The following is a 19164-nucleotide window of genomic DNA, read 5'->3' as shown; positions in this document are numbered from 1 at the left end:
AAAAATACAAGCTTCCTTATTGGCTAAACACACAAATATATGTGGGTAAAGAGTTTTAAGAGAATTGTCCCCAGTCCACTTATCATGCCAAAAAAGAATACGAGAACCATCCCCCACCACAAAGGACAAATGCTTAGAAAAGTTTTTCCAACCTTCACTAATACTTTGCCATAAACCACAACCATGAGCCCTTCTACAAGCTCTAGTACTCCACCCCCCTGTCCCCTCCCCATATTTCATGGCTATGACCCTCCACCACAAATAAGTAGTTTCATGATCATACCTCCAAAGCCATTTCCCTAATAAAGGCTGATTAAACAACACCAAATTCCGAATACCCAAACCACCCAACTCACGCAATAAGCAAACCTTTTCCCAAGCCACCAAGGGGTATTTAAAGCACTCAACGGAGGAACCCCACAAGAAATGGGAATAACCTTTTTGATAAGTACTTAAGAAATGGTAATAAGTATAATAAAGTTACCAACACGACCAAAGGTAAGCACAACTTCAATTAGAGTTTTGGTAGTTTTTTGAGTGGCCAAGGACAAAATGAGAAACATAGATAAATAAATAGTTTGAGTTTTTGAAAGTTGACATTCATTTAGAGACATCCCAAAAAGGAAAGTAAGACACTACTTATAGGACAAGGACAGTATATATGTATGTAGATATATGACAAAGCAATCATCTGGTTTTACATGCTAAACAGTCAGAATTCTAGGGAGATATTAGATACAAGAAAAAAGTGGTAAAGCATCGAATATAAATACCCATCATTCATCAAGGACTCCCCTTCAATTATAGTACTTAGTTTTTTACTCGCACCAAGCTCTTTCAACAGAGCAACAACAGCCACGGGATCTGTAGCACTCAGAAGTCCCCCAAGCAACAATGATGTTTTCCAACTCCAGTCATACGGGAAAGTGAACTGCAGTATTATATTACAGATTTGATTACGTGACACAAACACCGGAGTCTAAACAGCAAGGTGAAGGATACCTTTAAAGCAACTCCAAGAAAGAAGGTCGAAATCAGAACACCAGGACCAGCAAGTAAAATCATTTGTACTATGCATCTCTGCAGAAAAAATGGACAAACCAGCCAAATCATGTAAATTATGAAAACGTTAAAAATCATCATTAGATAACCTGTATGAAGTTACAATTGCTCCAAACAAGTAAATATATGTACATAAAAAATTATACAAATCAAGGAGCTAAATAGGGTTTTTTAAATTCTTTGAAAAGTTCTATACTGTTAAGGTGCAAATAAAAGTTGAGATTATGATGGTTTGAACAAGTCCCAATGGAATCTAGAGAGTTGTGGAATATGGTTTTTTCTTTATTTGGTGTTCATTAGGTTATGCAAGGCAATGTTGTGGATCTTCTAGCAACCTGGTCATATAAATGTAGCAGACATAAGTCCTTGGGGATTTGGAGTATGATTCCTCATTGTATTATGTGGGGTATTTGATGGAAGAGGAATGCTTGTACTTTTGGAGGATGCGAGAGATCAACTCATGATATGAAGTTGTTTTTTCCTCAATCTTTGCTAGAGTGGACAAATGCTTCGGGTGTTTTTCATTAATTGTTTGACAGATTTGTTAGATAGTCGTTCTTTCTTTGATTTATAGTTTTTTCTGTTCCTTAGGACACTGCCTGTGTGCTTTGGTTTTTTTGTATTGTTTTCTCTTTTCAATGAAGTTATATTACTTATCAAAAAAAAATAATCCTTGCCAATTTCCTCATCAATCCGAGACAAAGTATATTGCCAATAGGAAGCAAAGGCCATTGACTCTCTAGAAGTTACTTTGCTATGCGTACAACAGTTTATAATTGTCTGATAGTAAATCATTTTATAAGCAAACATTAGTTATCCCATATTGTAACAACCCAAGAAAAAGCGCTAGCCACATCTGCATTATACCTCAAAAGGACTAGTCACAAAACAGCAGGAAGATTTCCTTTGCTTGTTTTTTTCTCACTCTCTTTTCCTTTTAATAAGAAGAAGAAGTTTTAATAACCAATTTATGTAACAACCCAAGGAAAAGCACTAGTCACATCTGCGCTATACCTCAAAAGGACAAGTCACAATTGAGGTTCTTGTAATTGTTAATAAAACTCAAATCTACCCAGTAAATATCCGATGTGGAACTCATCACACACCCACACAAATCACACAATCAATCAAATTGGGGCATCACACATATAGATGCCAAAAGAAAACAAAAGTTAAATCATTGGATCACTATCATATGAGGCAGGCAGCCAAGAGTTCCAGGAAAAAGCAAAAGATTAAATACCAAAAGATTCAAATATTGTGGTCTAATTTCCAATTTGGACATTCAATTATTCACTAGCACCATCCATAGGCTCACTTTTTTTTTTACTAATGAGTCTTAGGTTAGAAAGTAGTTAGTTTAGTTTTGATTAAGTTTTACCAAAAAGGTAGTATTTTGTAATTTCCAGATTTTCTGGAATGCATTTGACAGACAAAATTGAGGAATTTTCCTACAAGTGCTTGAGGTGGGTTAAGGTTTAAAAGGATTTGTGGATAAAATTTTAGGACTCAAAATTGGCTAGGGTTTGATGAGTTTATTGTGGCTATTTGCTAGAAAAAAGTACCTGAGGTTTTAGGGTTTATAAAAGTTAAGAGGAAGGGCATGACTTTGGGTTGCAAGAGAGAAAGAAGAGGAAGAAATTTAGAGAATTATGGTGTGTTGGCACCCAGCAACTTTTGTCTTCAGCATCCCTTCAAGTCTTTATGGGATGGATAACACTGCTAGTATATCCACCTCCCAATCTTAAATAATCTAAGAAAGTAATGTCCCAATGAAGATGGCCTACACTCAAATTCATAAACTCCGCAACAGCAACGTCCTTATTTTGAGCAATTTCAAACATTCCAGGAAATGCCCTTTAAGAACCTCATCCCCACACCTTAATCATTGGTGATGACAAGAAGGGTATTGAAGATTTGAAGAGATACCTTTAAAATTCCTTTCAAACTAAGGATTTAGCCAAACTTCATTATTTCTTAGGTATTGAGGTAGCACAAGCTAAAGAAGACATCATTTTATCACAAAGAAAGTATGCATTGGTATTTTGAAAGAAACTGGCTTATTAGGATCTAAACCAGTTATGACCCCTATGGATCCTAATGTCAAACTATATGAAGATCAGGAGGAGCTGTTATATCTAATCCTAAGAGATGTTTTCGTCTGGTTGGTAAGCTAAATTATCTCACAAATACTAGCCTAGATATATCATTTGCAGTTAGTGTTTTGAGCCAATATATGAAAGGTCCTTTCCTTTCACATTGGGAAGCAGTTATTCAAATTGTGAGGTATCTAAAAGCACATCCAGTTCGTGGTCTTTTGTATAAAGCTAACAGTCGTCCACAGGTAGAAGCCTTTACTGATGCTAATTGGGCAGGATCACCGTCAAATAGAAAATCTATTACTAGATATTGCACTTTTCTGGAAGGAAATGTGATTACTTGGAAAAGTAAGAAACAAACATTTGTAGCCAAATCTAGTGCAAAGGCTAAGGATAGAGCCATGGCACACACATCATGTGAAGGTGTCTATGAATATGCATTGTGATAATCAAGCAACAATTCACATTGCTTCCAATCATGTGTTTCATGACCAAACTAAGCATATAGAAGTAGATTTCCATATTACTCGGGAGAAAGTAGAAGATGTAATTGCTACTCCATATATTTCTACAAGAGTCCAACTTGCTGATATGTTTACTATAGCTTTATGTAAGACTTGTTCGGGTTTATTATATAACAAGCTAGGATTGTATGATATATACTCTCCAACTTGAGGGGGATAGGGAAAATTGTAATATCATTTTACTCCTTTATATATAAATAATATTTTATGTGTTAGGGTTAACTTATCAAACCCTAAACACTTTTACTCAAATAACAATAACCAACCTCAAATTTGATGAAGCTAGAAAATTTACTCCAATCCCTTCTAATATGTTTCCATAGATAAACTCTATGAGTACCAACCTTCAACCACCCCACTTGCTACCATATTTTATAGCCACTAATTTTTTCCAAATAGCATATTTGTCAATAGCAAAACGCCATAGCCATTTACCTATTAAAGATTGGTTAAAGGATACCAAGCCATAGCCATTTACCCATTAAAGATTGGTTAAAGTATACCAAGTTCCGTATACCCAAACCTCCATATTAAATTGGCTCACAAATTTTCTTTTATTTACCAGATGGAACTTAAACTCACCTCCTAGACCACCAAATAGAAAATCCTTTGCAACTTATAGATGGGCGAAGCGATACTAGAGGGAACAGGAAAGAGAGAAAGAAAGTAGACAAACTTGATAAAGTGCTATTAATTCATGTACGTCTACCTCCCTTAGACAAGTTGAACTTCTCCCACTCTGCCAACCTCCTTTCCATCTTCTCAAATATAAGCCTCCAAATATCCCTATATTTTAATATAGAGCCCAAAGGTAGGCCTAGTTATTTCAGAGGCAGGTTGAAAACCTTACACCTTAGTATTTGCACCACTGCTTCCACATCTGGTACATTATCAACCAGCACTAATTCAGATCCCCTAAGTTAATTTTTAGACCAGAAATTTCCTCAAAAAACAGTAACACATGTTTTAAATAACGAATTTGTTATGGATTGTCTCCACAAAAACCTTGAGCTTCCAACCATATTCCTAACTGATATTATCATCCATCTTATAAATTCACATGGTGAATTTCTACATCTTCCACTCTAGGACTTGACAATTTATTCATAATTTCAGTCATGATCCCATATCTCCCTTGAGCACAAAGAAAAAAGTAATTTTGGAGCCATGTGTTATATCAATATGTGTGGGTAGGAAATGTGTGTTGTGTGGGTAGGGGAATGGTGGGGAGGAAGGGGTAAATCTGCAAGTCCACTATTTGGATGGTGAAGCAGAAGTCCACTATTTGGATGTACCAAAGAAAATTTCCAATAACCAAAACACAAATGACTGGTACTAAAAGATAGAGAAATGAAACCTTTATTTGGTGCACCTCCATTGAAAATGAACTCTCAAAAAGAAGTGCAGGAAGAAAAACCGCCAATAGAAGGTTAGGATCAATATTTGCCCCTGCATATTAACAACATTAAACCCTTTCAATGGCCAATATTTTCCACTCAGAAAATAAAATAAAATAAATGGCCAATACTTGAACAATAAGAGAAAACTCGTGTGTCAAAAACTGTTTCACAAAGCCAAGCCTATGTTATGTGTTACAGTGCTATATTAAAAATATATTCTGAACTTACAAATTCGAATGCCATCCCCAATCTTTCCGAGTCGATGGTGCGTCCCATATTCTGCATGATAACCCATCATTGATCAACTTGAGTTACCATTAATTGCAAAGAAACAATAACTTCAAACACACCTAAGGAATCAGGCAAATGATGCACAGTTTTTTACAGTTGAAAATCTTATGGCCTGTTTGGATAGAAGGGGGAAGGAGTGGGAGTGGAGGGGAGTAGAGTAGAGTTGGCTAAAAATAAGCTAATTTTGTGCTAAATCTTCTCTACTATACTCCTCCACCCTCCCCCTCAATTCAAACGGACCATTAAGGAAAAAATATATCATCTAAATGAGCATAAAATATGGTCTTTGTTCAGAAGTTTGAAAGTCTAATACCAAAATGGTATTAACTCTATATACATCGAGAATATTAACTTAAAGACACACCAAACTACTTATCAGCATAGCACAGAAAGTAAAATGGAGCAAGAGTTTGTAAGCCATAAAGGAATATGGGCAAGGGGGGAGGTATTTGGTGCCTATTACTATACCTTACTCATCAAAGTATTCATCCTTTCAGTTGGCCTTTCCAGAGATGTCTGTTTCTACCCTAAGCCAAGGCCAAACCCAACTTTACCTGCAAAAGCTCACCGTTACCACTAATCCCTTTGGGCGTTTTATGTATTCATGGCCAATCATTCCAAAGTAGTGCTCAAATTTAGTGAGTCAATGATACTAGTAATAAAAACAAGCTGATGAATTTATGTCCCTTTTTAGTGCAAATACCAAGTTAAGAGAGTTCATTTGTCATTCTCCACTTCTACGCTTATGTGATTCATCCATACTTTTATAAGTTGGTCACTACTTTGACTTCCTATGGATTTTCGATCATTCGGCAGATTCTCCGGCAGATTCTCCATCCATTTTCCACAGTTTTGTGCTCAATGGTGGGGTTTTGGACTTGTAACCAAAACAAAGTGTGTTCAAACCCACACCACTCACTCCCCTGTCCCACCAGAATGAAAATTGACCACCTCTAGCCTCTACCCCTCAATTTAGTCACCACAACGTAACGCCCAAATGCGTTAGAATTTCTATGAAACTCAAAGGCTTTGATCCCTTGTTCTCTTCACCAACTATTGTTGTTGCCTATCAATCACCACCTCTAAATTCTTCCATAACCACAAAACCCTTTCGCATAAAGACAAACCATAAGAAATATTTTCCCTCTCATAGATTTGAAGGTGTATACCACTCCCCCACCACCCCCTACTCCTTCTAATTTGAGTTTTGACTCCACATGGAATGATCTTAAGCCTGCCATCCCCACCAATAATTGGTGGGGGAAATTTTCTCTTTGGTCAAGTTATTATTAGGACAAATTACAGTAAACTCACCGATGATTAGGCCCATTTTCACCTTGCCTACCCCTAGTTTAAAACTTAACACTTCATCCACCTGAGACTACCTCTATTTGTCTCCCATAATCCACCTCTAGCTTTTCCGTTTAAAAAAAACTTTTACTACAAAAACATAACATAACAAAAATCAAAAAACTAGATTTTTTGCAAAATAGATGAACATTTCAAATGAAATTCCAAACAATTACAATTCAATGACAACTTTTAGATTAAATTTGGAACCGAATCCAGGCTCCAGCACTTTTGCATTTAACCTTTATTTTTTTGAGAAGAAGTTAAGCGGTTCTATTCAATTCAAATTTTGAAGCAGACCTCTCTCTCTCAATAAGACAATGAAATTTTTACCAATTGAAGTAGCAACAGCCATCATTGCAATCGAGATGCCCCTAGCAAATTCAAATTTAACCAACCCATTAGACCAAACAAAGACATTGTTAGCTAATTATCAAATATAGAAAAAACTTAAAAAAGGAAGAGACGAAGCCAAGAATCCTATCCAGTTTTGGGAGAATTTGGCAACTAATTATCCAAGTTGCTGGTGTGAGGAACAAACACAAAAGGCTTAACAGGGCAAGGTATGCAATCTAAGCAATTGCTAAAGATGGGAGAATGATCTTCAAAGGAGTCAAAAGCCTACAAGCCCAAACCACCCAAGAGACTATCCTCCTTGCTGTTCGAGATGCAGTAATTGCAGCAAAGACTTTGGGTTACAAACAGCTCATATTCCTCAGACAGCATGGACATTGTGTAGAAGTGAATTACAAACAGCTTTTTGTCTGTAGCTGGTTGATTGTCTTTGTGTTTTGTTCTCTAGTAATTGTTATTCCCCAGAACTTAGTATGAATAAACCCAGATCTCCTCAAACTAAGAAACCCATCAAATAGAAAAAACCCCATTCAATCAACTAGCCCCTCAAGCCAAAAAAACTAATTCAATCTAACTAGCCCCTCGAATTAGAAATACTTTAAGTAAACCCAGCCGTTCATACCAACAAACATCAAAAACCCAGTAAAAACCATTCAAACACTTCAAACCCAGCCATTCAAACCCAAAATATTCAAAGTAAACCCTTCAAACTCAGCCAACATTTTGAACCTAGCTTCCAACAAACATCAAAAACCCATTAAAAACCATTAGCCACCAACCCATCAAAGCGACCCAGTGACATCTTGAAGTAGACAAATCTATTGTAGCTGGCAGCCCAGCCATTAATCAAAGGAGTTCGAAGCAAACACATTGACCTCAAACCAGAAAAAAACCATCACACCTTTCGAGCTCAACACTACATAAAGTCGATCGAAACAAGTAGTTTGTCATTGAGATGGCAGAGTAGTTTTCATTGTCTTCAAATTCATTCTTTGATATAGTGTAAAAATTGGCTTTAGATCCTGCTTTTTGATCCATTTGATGTGTATAAAACACACAAAAATAAGATCCAATCCTATTACTAAGATATTGTGGGTTTTTTGTTTGATTTTGCTGCATTCTTGTAATTGTTGCTAGGAGTTTTGAATATAGGGTTCCAAATATTAATTTTTACAAAACCCTCACCTTTTGTTCTTGTTTTCTCTTTTTAGTTTTTTTTTATTTATTTTTTTAGAGAGGAGAGATACATAAAAGGGGAGAAATTACAAATTTAATCCATTTTTAACCCCTAACAGAGCTGACCTCAAGCGGATAAAGTGTCAAGTTTTGAACCACAAGAACACAAGGTGAAAATGGGCCTAACCACAAGTAGATAAATTGTAATTTTTCCTTGCTATTATATAGAATACTTGCTCAAATTTGCCAATTTATTTCATGTCCCTTTTCACTATGCTAGTAAATGTTGCTAATAGACGAAGAAACTACAACAGAGTTCCTATGGGAAGGTAAAGAGGAGGAGAAAAAAATACCATCTAGTAGAATGGAAATTGCTAGCACACCAATAAGCACGGGAGGGTTAGGTGAAGTGTATGATGACTAAGACGGTGAAAAGATTGCTTCAATGTTAGTGACATAGTTCAAAGACTATCAAGAATAGAGTTTAAAATGTCGGTCCTTGTTTATTGTGGCATATATGGAGGGAGAGAAATACAAAAATGTTAGAAGAATAGGAACTTTCTATAGAGAGAGATTCAAATCTCAATCCATTGAATTGTTGCTGTTTTGGTTGTCCTTGAAAGCATGTAGACCTCCCAAGATGTATGAATTCATTGATTCATTGTACTTGTTTACAGCCAAATCCGTTGATTCATTACTTTCTTGCAAAGTTCTTCATGAATGTACCATACATAGCAAGCAGAAGGTGCACTATGTTCAGCAACTAAAGAAAGAATTGGAAAAGTGATGGCTTTCTTCTTGCTTTGGACCCATTAAGGATAAAATATTTTTAGTGCCATCAAGACTTTTTTAGTTGTTAATTTTTGTAACCAGTGGTTGTAATAGTATAAAATTTTCATAAATGGACATTACTTATGCTTTGTTTTTCTTAAAATTAAATCTTTTGATCACCAAATTCTCCTTGCATTACTTTTATTTCACATTTAGATAAGCAAACATTACTCTACCTGTGCTTGTGCTTAGTGACATAATTTTAGCCCACAGCCAGTCCCAAGCCCAGGTAAAGGAGGAGGGTTGTGGTAGGTTGACGGTCAGCGTAAAATTTAGTCACTCGCTTATGATATGGATCTAATACATATAAATGTTGGAGCGTCCCCTACTATCATGTGGCCAACCCAATCTAATCCGTTGAATATCCATAGTCAACCCCAAATTTTGGGACTAAGACCTAGTTGTTGTTGTTTTTGGTGGTGGTGGTGGTGGTGAGTTACAAACGCACCCGGTGAAATTTGACCCAATAACCTCACCCTCCACCCACACTAATGAGAATAAAATGTGGCATTTGAGTAAGGCTCATTAGTTTTACGAAGAACCTAAAAAGGAATGCCCTCAATTATTTAGGGTTTAAAACCAAATAAATCTTAAAATTAAGGAATCACCCATATTTTACACCTAAATTTTGATAACGATGACAACTTCATAATCCTTTCTAAAGAAAATTAACGATGAAAATGAACATATCAAAAAATCAATTAGGCATCATTACTAAAGGAGAACAGATTATATATATACCATGGACTAAATAATATTGAATTTCTTTCACGCTCTCTACTTGTTTGATTGCTTAAACACAGAAATTCAATTCCTTATACTTTCCACATACACCAAAAGATAAAAAGTTAAAATATTGTTGTTGGAAGAATAATTCAGAGGCAGAAACAACAATCAAAAAAATAAAAAGTAGGGAACGGAGAGAGATACCGATGGAACCGAGAGCAATGCCGAGGATGAGCAAGGCGGCAGTGTAGGGAACCCTAGTCCCACGCAGTAAATGCCTGCAAGCGATTCCGAGCACCAAACTGATCCCAACGAATAACACCGCGTCGGTTGGGTTCCCAGTTTCCTCTTCCTCCAATATTATTCTGTACGGTACCGCCACCATCACCTCCTTCACACTCGCCATTTCTCTACCACACACCTAGTTGAGAAGAAGTTCTGGACGAAGCACCATTTAAGCATCAGTGTCTGTAGGTGAATGTGTGAGACAGAGGGTCCGTTTGGACCGATCTTATTGAACTTATTTCTGCGTTTTGCGTCACTTTCACGCGTTTCAGCTTTTTTTTTTTCTTTTTTTCTGTGCCGTGATTGCCGACTTAATATAATATGAACAATACATTTCAGTAACTTTTACAACACCTTCTAATCAATTTTTTCAACAACTTTTCGGTTATAGTTTCACAAACTTCACTTTCTATTAACTTTTTCATTAAAAAAAAATTTTATAATATTATTTATATATTTAAAGATTATTTTACTACTACATTTTCAGTTTTTTATTTCAACGAAAATAAATTTTATCCAAAACGAATAAATACGAGTCTTGGGTGAGATACATATAGAAAGAGAGAGCGGGAGAAGATGCTCTCCCTGTCTTTTTCTTTCTATTTTGTATTTCTCTCTCTTTTTTTTTTTTTTTTTTTGAGTTGGTAAAAGGTCAATTCCTTTTTTTTTTTAATAAGTTTAGTGCCACTAATTGTGGTACAAGAAATGCTACAACTCGCTCATAGGGAGTTGTAGTTGGTCTAAGGGTGTTAGTGGGTCCATATGAAAACGCTCATCCGTCAACTATAACTTATCATATGGACGAATTGTGACATTTGTTATGTCACAATGCATGACACTAGACTTATCTTTTCTTTTCTTTTCTTTTTTCCTGCCAACGTCATTGTATTTGACAACTAGAGGTACTGATAAGAATACCGTCCACACACATCAAAGTGGGTGACATTATTGTTTGATAATTTTATCTAAGTACCAAAAGTTTGTTTGATTCTTTTCAAAAAAAAAAAAAAAAAGTTTGTTTGATTGTAATATTTTTGGTCTTTTAAGTTTTATAATTTTTTTTTTTTTACTATCCTTCCGTTCATTACTCCATTAATTATTGTGGGTTCAAGTTAGTTCAGCTAATAAAGTTTTTAATAGTTGATTAAGAGATTTGAGGTTCAATCTCTTCCTACACCAAAAACTAATTGGTGTCTTAATCTGATGATAAAGAACTATCTTCAAAAGCGGACATCATAGGTTGAAACTCTCTAAAAAAAAACTCAACTAATTATTAAAAATTAAAAATTTTAATACTAAAAAATTATTATAAATGTAAAAAAAAAAAAATACAAATTACATCTTTTAAGTTTTGTGAATTGTATATATATATATATATATATATCTTTTTTTTTTTTTTTCCATTTTCGTCTTGTAAGTTTATATTGATTGTCACCGTCAATCCTTCTAAATAGTAACTTTTTTGACGGAATAGAAAAGGATTAGACACAGCAAGCAGTTGGGTCAGGTCAGGTCATTTGGGTTGCAGGCCATTTTAAATGGGCTGAAAACGGGTTGAGTCAATCGGGTTGGGGGCCGGGTTGGCCCACATTTTTCACATTAACAAAAATAATAATAAAAATAAATGCCAACTTTTTAGAGAGAATGAATCAAATCAAATAGTTAGATTATTTGTTACTAATTTACTATTATACGTGTGATGTGAAAGGAAAAAAAAATAGGCAAACCAAGAAATATAAAGATTTCTATATCCTTGCAATTCAAACAATTTTGACTTTTGAGCAGGACTAAAATTCTTTACATACTTCACATTCAAAGTTCACTAATGATATCATTTCCACAAAAGAACCAAAATAATAATAATAATAATTACAAAACTAAATGTTATGGACCATGTCAAGTTATCAGCCTTCTTAAGTGCACAAATCCCTGTTACACTTAAAATAATAATAACTTTAGATTATATAGAAAGATAAACTAAATATAAAATAGTAAAAAAACCTTTAAAAATAAACATAACAATTTAAGTAAAGAAGAACAAGTAAATATTTTATAAGAATTATACCTCAATCTACTCAATGTTGGTAGTAGATTAAGTACTACAAATATTCATACTTGCGAATTGTAACTCAAGTTGGCCAATTTCATCAATATCTTCATTTAAAATACAATATTTTAATACAGCGTAAGTGTATCATGAAAGCAAATCAAAACTTATCAAATAAAGAGTTAAAAAAATGTATAATATATATGACTCTTTTAATAAATTAAATACCTTTAAATTCGTATAACTAACTTTTAGTGCACAATGTAGCTTCCACATTCTCAGGAAAAAGACGTGCTTGATACGGAGTAAGAATTCTTTTTCCTGTACTAAAACTTGATTCAAATACTTTTTTTTTCCTTGTGCTCATGAGATTTTGTGCCACTAAAAAGAGTTCTAGAAATCGGTTGTAATGTTCTTTCCACCAAGAGAGAACTTCCAACTTCGAATTTTGCTTTTTGCTAAGTCTAGGCTTTTTACAAGAGCTTTCATAATGCTCAAATTCCTAATTATTAAAAAAAATTGCAATTATTTTGTTTGAGTCACTATTGAATTATTTTGTTTTGCTTACTGTTTGTCACTTTGTCAATTGTCACTGACTCATTGTGGCGGGGTTTGTGGCTATGTGCTAGTTAGATACTTAGATTAGATAGATATTAGTATATTACACTATTACTATTAATACTATATTAAACTTAAATAAACAAACTTGGATAAAAAAAAAATTAAAAAAAAAAACTTGGACATGTTAGATACTTAGATAGATATTATAGTATATTTCTATTCTTTTTGTATTTTTTTTCCCTTCATTTAACTCTTTATTTTTTTTTTTAGTAAATAGGGGCAGAATTGCTAGAACACACAAGTTCATTGTGCGTTTTATAATAATGTTATGTACCTAGGAGTAATCTAGCACACATTGCCATAATGCCATATAGTTTTTAAATATTTTTTAGGGAAAAAAAAAAGTTAAAAAAATGGGCGGGCTACGGGTCGGCCCAAAAAATAGGCGGACCTCGGGTTGGCCCATATTTAATTTGAAACAAAATGAGCAAGTTCAAAACGGGCATTTTCAGGTTAGGCCAACAAATTTCAACTCCTTTCACCATGTCTACAGAGGATTAACAATGAAAATGCAAACTTATAGAATTAATAATTAAAAACAAAACCATAAATGACCTACCAACGCAGTTTGGAGTCTCTTTGATTTTTACTAGTGAGCATCTTGGTGCTCATGCTCATATTTTTACATATTTCCCTAAACCCATAACTATAATGGTTGCCACCCTCCTTTCCTCCGCTTTTTCTTTTGCTTTAAAAAAATTAAAAATGACCTAAATGACAATATACCAAGTTTATCATAAATATCTAGTTAGTTTGTGCTATATGGTAAAAGATGACAGTGGCGATCTGAGCAGGTGATATCCAGGGACGGTTACTTGTAAGGGCGGGCTTTCTAAGATTGACGAAAGCAAAAATAAATAAAAATTGAGCTCACACACCTCTAACCTGTACTAATTAGATTAAACAAAGAACTGGCTAATCATAGATGTTTAATTAAATTGAATTTTAATCACCGGATTAGGAAGGAAGACCAGGAGATTCTGATGGTTACTGATTAGCGTTCATGAAGTCAACTTTGTGCTGGCATGTGTCTCCACCATATCTGTTTGATTATGAGAAAGCAAAGATTTGATTGATCTCATTCATACTTATCAGTCTAGTCAGTTGAGGGGAGAGTCAATTTTGAATTATTTCTTTTGAAATAGAACTATCTTAATTTCACCATGAAATTTGTGATTACAATAAATGTCATAAAGTTATCACCATGAAACTATTGATTGAATAGTCATTACCCTTACTTTAATATGCAACTTTTTGTCCTTATATCAATAAATAGAATTTTTATTTTGGCACGGTAGACTTTTAGTGATGAAGACTTCAATTGCTAGGCCTTCAGCTACGTCAAATACAAATACTTGGGATGGCTGAGTTGGGATGCGCATGGCAAAAAATATAATTAATGTGGGCTCTTCTGAAATTGTTGAACTTCTTTCTTCTTCAACCAATAGCCTAACACAGCCACTGGCGGCTAATGCAGGGTCATTCTCCAAGCTTTCCATCAAATTCATCTACTACACTGCTTCAAGGAAGTCAACAAAGCGGCTGACTCATTGGCAAAAATCGGCAGCTTGCAACAGGAGCTTTTTGTTTATTATGTAACACCCCACTAACTATTATGGATGTATTAGAGTATTAGTATTGGTGGTGCTAAAAGCATTCACATCAAAAATCTCAAAAAATTTAGCATTTAACATCTCAAAATCTACTTTATCTATTTTAACAACTTAGTTTACAACATACTCAGCATCAGAAATTTTATATTTTTTATCAATTCATTAAAATATTACTTCTTTTATTATTTTTTATTCTCAATCTCATCTCTTCCACTACCCGCAAAGCTACTGCCCACAGTGTTTGTTTCTCAAAAAAAATATTTTTTATTTGCATGGCGGTAAAAAATACATGTTTTTTTTTTTTGTAGAGAGATAACATTTCACAAGTGACAAGTATCTAACATATTTTCATAATAGTCGGAGAGAAAGAGAGAGAGAGAGAGAGAGATGTACCATTGCAGGCTGCAACTAAGCAGATGGCAAGGGCAAGAGGCGAATTTGCATAGAATTGGGGCAAATTTGACTAGACGACTAGTTGCTTAGGCAAACCACACACACACACACACACACACACACATATATATATATATATATGTGGTTTTAGGTCTTTCTATTGCGTAAGGAGAAATTCTTTCTAGTAATTTACTAAGAATGTCCCCCCCCCCCCCCTATTTGGATTGGAGGTGATTTACATTGACTATGAGACCTAAATAGATTTGGGGTTTTTTTTTGGTTAATATGGAATTTGTTAATGTTGTTTCTCTATTTGTATTTGGAGACTATTTGGAGAGATTATGGACCAAGGAATGAAATCAAAGCACAAAGGCAATATTTTTGGGTTATTTGTATCAAATTTTTTCTTTCCTTTTTTGAGTTTTTCTTAACCAATTTACAATTTTCGATAGGTTGCCAAAATGAATTTTGATTAAAGTATAGACAACTCCGCAATATTTTGTTCATTTGCAACAAAATATTTTCTTTATTTGTGGTGTGCTTTTATGTTAGAACCCTTTTCTCTGTCCCATGTGTGTGTGTCTCTTTCTCAAAAAAAAAAAAAAATTTTGTTCGCGTGGCGGTAAAAAATACATGTTTTTTTTTAGAGAGAGAACATTTCTCGACTGAAAATAAAAGTTTATTTAAAAAAAATTAATATTGTATGAGGCACACAGAGGCCTTCCATCTCAATTATGAATTATTTTGTAAAAGGGTATGAATAAAATTTGGAGTTAATTAATTTGAACATATGGCACAACGTTATTAAATGGGAGGACCATTGGATACTCCACTTTGAATTTCTCCCCTCAGATTGGAAATGGATTGGGCCCATCCAACCCTATGTGGTCCTCTTGCCCTTTTTTTTTCCTTAATAAGAGTTTTTTTTTTTTTTTTTTTTTTTTCTTTTTTAATTAATATTGGATGAAGCACACAAAGGCCTCCATCCCAATCACGATTTTTTTTTAATGGGTATGACTAGAATTTTGAGTTAATTAATTTGAAAATATGGCATAACATTATTAGATGGGAGGACCATTGGATACTCTTAATGTAGTTATCTGGGTGCACAAAAAAAAAAATATTCAATACTTCTAAGATATAGTGATATAGTATCATCTCCTCTCACTATTAGTACCCAGTTCGCAATATTTTGCTGTGAGGGATCCTAGAAAGTGATATCTTTATCACCTTTCATGGTCGCTATATACGCAAGTCTTCTCTGGAATGTTGAAGTCTGGTTAGCTGAGACATAGTTAAAGTTACAAGAGCTAAAAAATTATGAGTCCGGGATTCATCATCATAAGGTAGTTTTGCTAGAAAACTTATGGTTTATAGGTCTATATACGACTCACAAATTCCAATTTCCAAAAAAGCATCTGCCCAGTAGATTATCTATCGAGGAGGGAACTGGCTTAATCTTTGTCCGAGCAGTTACTGGAGCTGTAAACTTGGATGAGTAGATAGAAAAGAGAAAATTACTTGGACAATTGCCATATCTTGGGGCATTCAAAAGAGCAGAATGGCATAAACTGTTTTGTCAATTCAAAATCAATACCCAAGCATAAGTTTATCTCATGGTTATTGATTCTTGATAGGTAACTACCAAAATCATACTAAATTATTATTGGGCCATATAGCCTATAGAGAGCATACCGTGTGTTGTGTTCAAAAGGGGAGTAGAATGTAAAGGGCCAAAAATGGCCAAATCCCATCTTTGGTGGCAATATTTGGCTATCTCAAAATAATTAAGGATCTATTACTTTTTTGAAACTCAAGTTACAGGAACTCGAGTTTCATGAAAAAATAGCCTTCAAGTTTACCATGCTATTTTTTATGAAACTTGAGTTACATGAAAAATAACCACCAATTTTTTATGTAACTCGAGTTCCATAAAAAATAGCATGACAAACTTGAAAGCTATTTTTTCAAGGAACTTGAGTTTACGTGGCAAACTCAAGTTCTAAACAGCGGTACACTGCCAAATATTTCGGCCAACAGCAATAGATTGCCAAATATTTCGGCCATCAATAGTATTTGGCCATTTTAGCCTTATATGTTTTACTAATGTTGCTTTCTACACTTGGTTCGCCATACCTGGCCTCCACCGTTTCAGAAATAAGTCTCAAATTGGCAGTATAAATTAAATTGGATGATAGCACGTAGGAGGAGAAAAAAAAAGGCTTTGCATCAGAAAGAAACTCAGTATTCATGACTCACGAGAACAAATTTAGTGATACTCCTCAATTCTGCATCAGATTACGTACGACATTGGTTTCTTCTCCTTCATAAATTAATTATTCAGTAGGTAAAAAAAGACAACCACTTACACAGGTGGATTAATTAAAATTTAATTCAGCTATTATAATGCAGATCAAGTCATCAGTTTCATCATCTAGGAGAAGGCCTTTAGGCTAGATTATATATATTACATGTGCGCTTATTAAAATACAAACTCTGACAAGCAACAGGCAACTGCAACTGCTACAACAAATGAAATACAACCATTTAAAAAAAAAAAAAAATTTAAATGTAGGCTTTCAAGAACTCTGGCGAAACGAAAGCCTACTTGGTGAATCAATTCTAACTATGATCTCATCCTCAGCTCCGGATTCGTCACTGGGGTCATCCACAACACAACTCTCTCTTGGGTATTTAATTTGTAGCTGGGTTGGCGTAATATTTCTTGTGCTCTTTCTCACTTCAAGGTTCTTCCTCATAGTAGCAGATCCTTCTGATTGGACAGAAACAAGACGCTGGCCGTGATATGAAGTAACTGTTGGAGATGACAGGATATGTGATGTTGTCATGAGACTATTTCTTGGAAGACTTCGAGAACGCCCTCGGATATCCGCCTTGCAAAAATTAAACAATGGAGTAAGTCAGAGGAGCAGGTTAGACAAATAATTAAAATAACATTTCCAAAAAACTACAATGCATAATCAAAAGACGAACCCAGGAATAACTTTCAAATGCTGCTGCCCAGAAGCGGGGACAAAAGGAAAATCAAATGTGCATTGATAATCAGGTAACTCAAATAATTTTTTCAAAGCTTCTTTTTTTTTTTTTAAAAGGCAACTGCATAATATATTTAATAACCTGAGAGAGAGAGAGAGAGAGAGTCATGAAGGGCTGTATATAATTTATTCTAAGCCAAAATAGTTCTTTTCTTTTTTTACCAAGTTTGCTTCCATGAACCTTCCAAACTCTAAAGACCATGGATGAACTGAACATACCATGCTGCCAACGATGCTCAGCTGCATTGCCTTCGCAGACAAGCTGTTAGCTGGTCTGTCAATCCCATCAGGGTTATGTCGCATTCGCTTGTACAAGTTTTCTGGCCAACTCATCAGTCCAAGTTCTCTACTAAGGGGTCTATGAGAGTGATCAGCTGAATGGGGTACCAAGGATGATCTTTGTTGGAGAGCATTGTCAGCTTCCAATGCAGACATGTCAAAAATGATTACTCTTGCTCTTGTATCAACTTGATATGAGGATCCTTGATGAGAAAAACTGGCTCCTGCGGTGCTCGTTATCATCAATAACAGAAAAGTTTATAATTCTTTTGGTCACAGAAGGATCAATAAAAAACTAGCAGTTTTGGAATTCCCCAGTCTAACATGCCTCACATTTCTAGAACTTTTAGCCAACTTGCCTAGAAACAGAACTATGTTCAGAAAATTAGTTCAATGAAAAGCATATATGTTATCAAATGTTCTAAGCACTATCAGAAGCTCACATACTTACAACACAGGATAAAGGCCTATGTAAGTTTAAGCTTAAACCTTTCACAATCTTAGTATAAAGATTTCTTAGGGGCCATATATGAGCTGAAACAACCAAAGCCCAAAGGACTAAACTAAGAATAAGAGGTGAAATAAGTGTACTAAGGTAAAATTGCTGTTTTTCAGAGGTTGACAAACATTTATCTAACATGTTTGAGTATTCTGATGCCCATATTAAAAGTTTTATCTTTTATTTCCAAGCCTACACTTCAGCTACAAACAAGAGAACAATAAAAAAAACAACTAGATAGGAGAGGATCCCTTCTTTTCATACCTGATGTTTCCAGATTTTGGAAGCTTAGACTCCCATGCGCAGGCAACAGAGCTGCAGGAGATGTAATCAGTTCTTCAACACCTTGGGTTTTGATAAATCCTTCTAATAAAAAGCCAATGGAATGGTGAGGACAGTCTATAGTTTCTCCCCTAAGGTATGGCTTCATTATTGATCTTTCTGCAACAAGAGCCCTTAAATCTTGCATTTCCATTTTCTCAAATATCTGGGGAAGCAACACTTTAACAAGAACAATAGCACTTTCCTGCAAAGCAAGATATATTGAATCAGAGACCA

General features: G+C 34.7%; 1 protein-coding gene across 8 annotated transcripts in view; it reads right to left on the bottom strand.

Annotated features, from left to right (window-relative positions):
- LOC126717812 (sodium/hydrogen exchanger 7-like) overlaps nucleotides 1-19164 on the bottom strand; it is a 72173-nt gene that overhangs the window by 25359 nt on the left and 27650 nt on the right. For 2 of the 8 annotated variants that reach the window (XM_050419722.1, XM_050419723.1), the window contains exons 1-5: nucleotides 10018-10366; nucleotides 5314-5364; nucleotides 5043-5134; nucleotides 1003-1080; nucleotides 774-931 (exon numbers count right to left, since the gene is read on the bottom strand). In XM_050419722.1, the coding sequence (XP_050275679.1) occupies nucleotides 774-931; nucleotides 1003-1080; nucleotides 5043-5134; nucleotides 5314-5364; nucleotides 10018-10219 (581 nt within the window). In that variant the 5' untranslated portion in view covers nucleotides 10220-10366. Of the gene's footprint in view, nucleotides 1-773; nucleotides 932-1002; nucleotides 1081-5042; nucleotides 5135-5313; nucleotides 5365-10017; nucleotides 10367-17150; nucleotides 17667-18047; nucleotides 18332-18870; nucleotides 19133-19164 lie in introns of those variants that run through there. The other 6 variants (XM_050419719.1, XM_050419721.1, XM_050419724.1 and 3 more) reach the window with 6 other exon arrangements.

This window comes from Quercus robur, chromosome 3 (assembly GCF_932294415.1).
Source record: "Quercus robur chromosome 3, dhQueRobu3.1, whole genome shotgun sequence".
Classification (NCBI taxonomy): domain Eukaryota; kingdom Viridiplantae; phylum Streptophyta; class Magnoliopsida; order Fagales; family Fagaceae; genus Quercus; species Quercus robur.
This window is presented reverse-complemented; position numbering and strand designations above follow the sequence as displayed.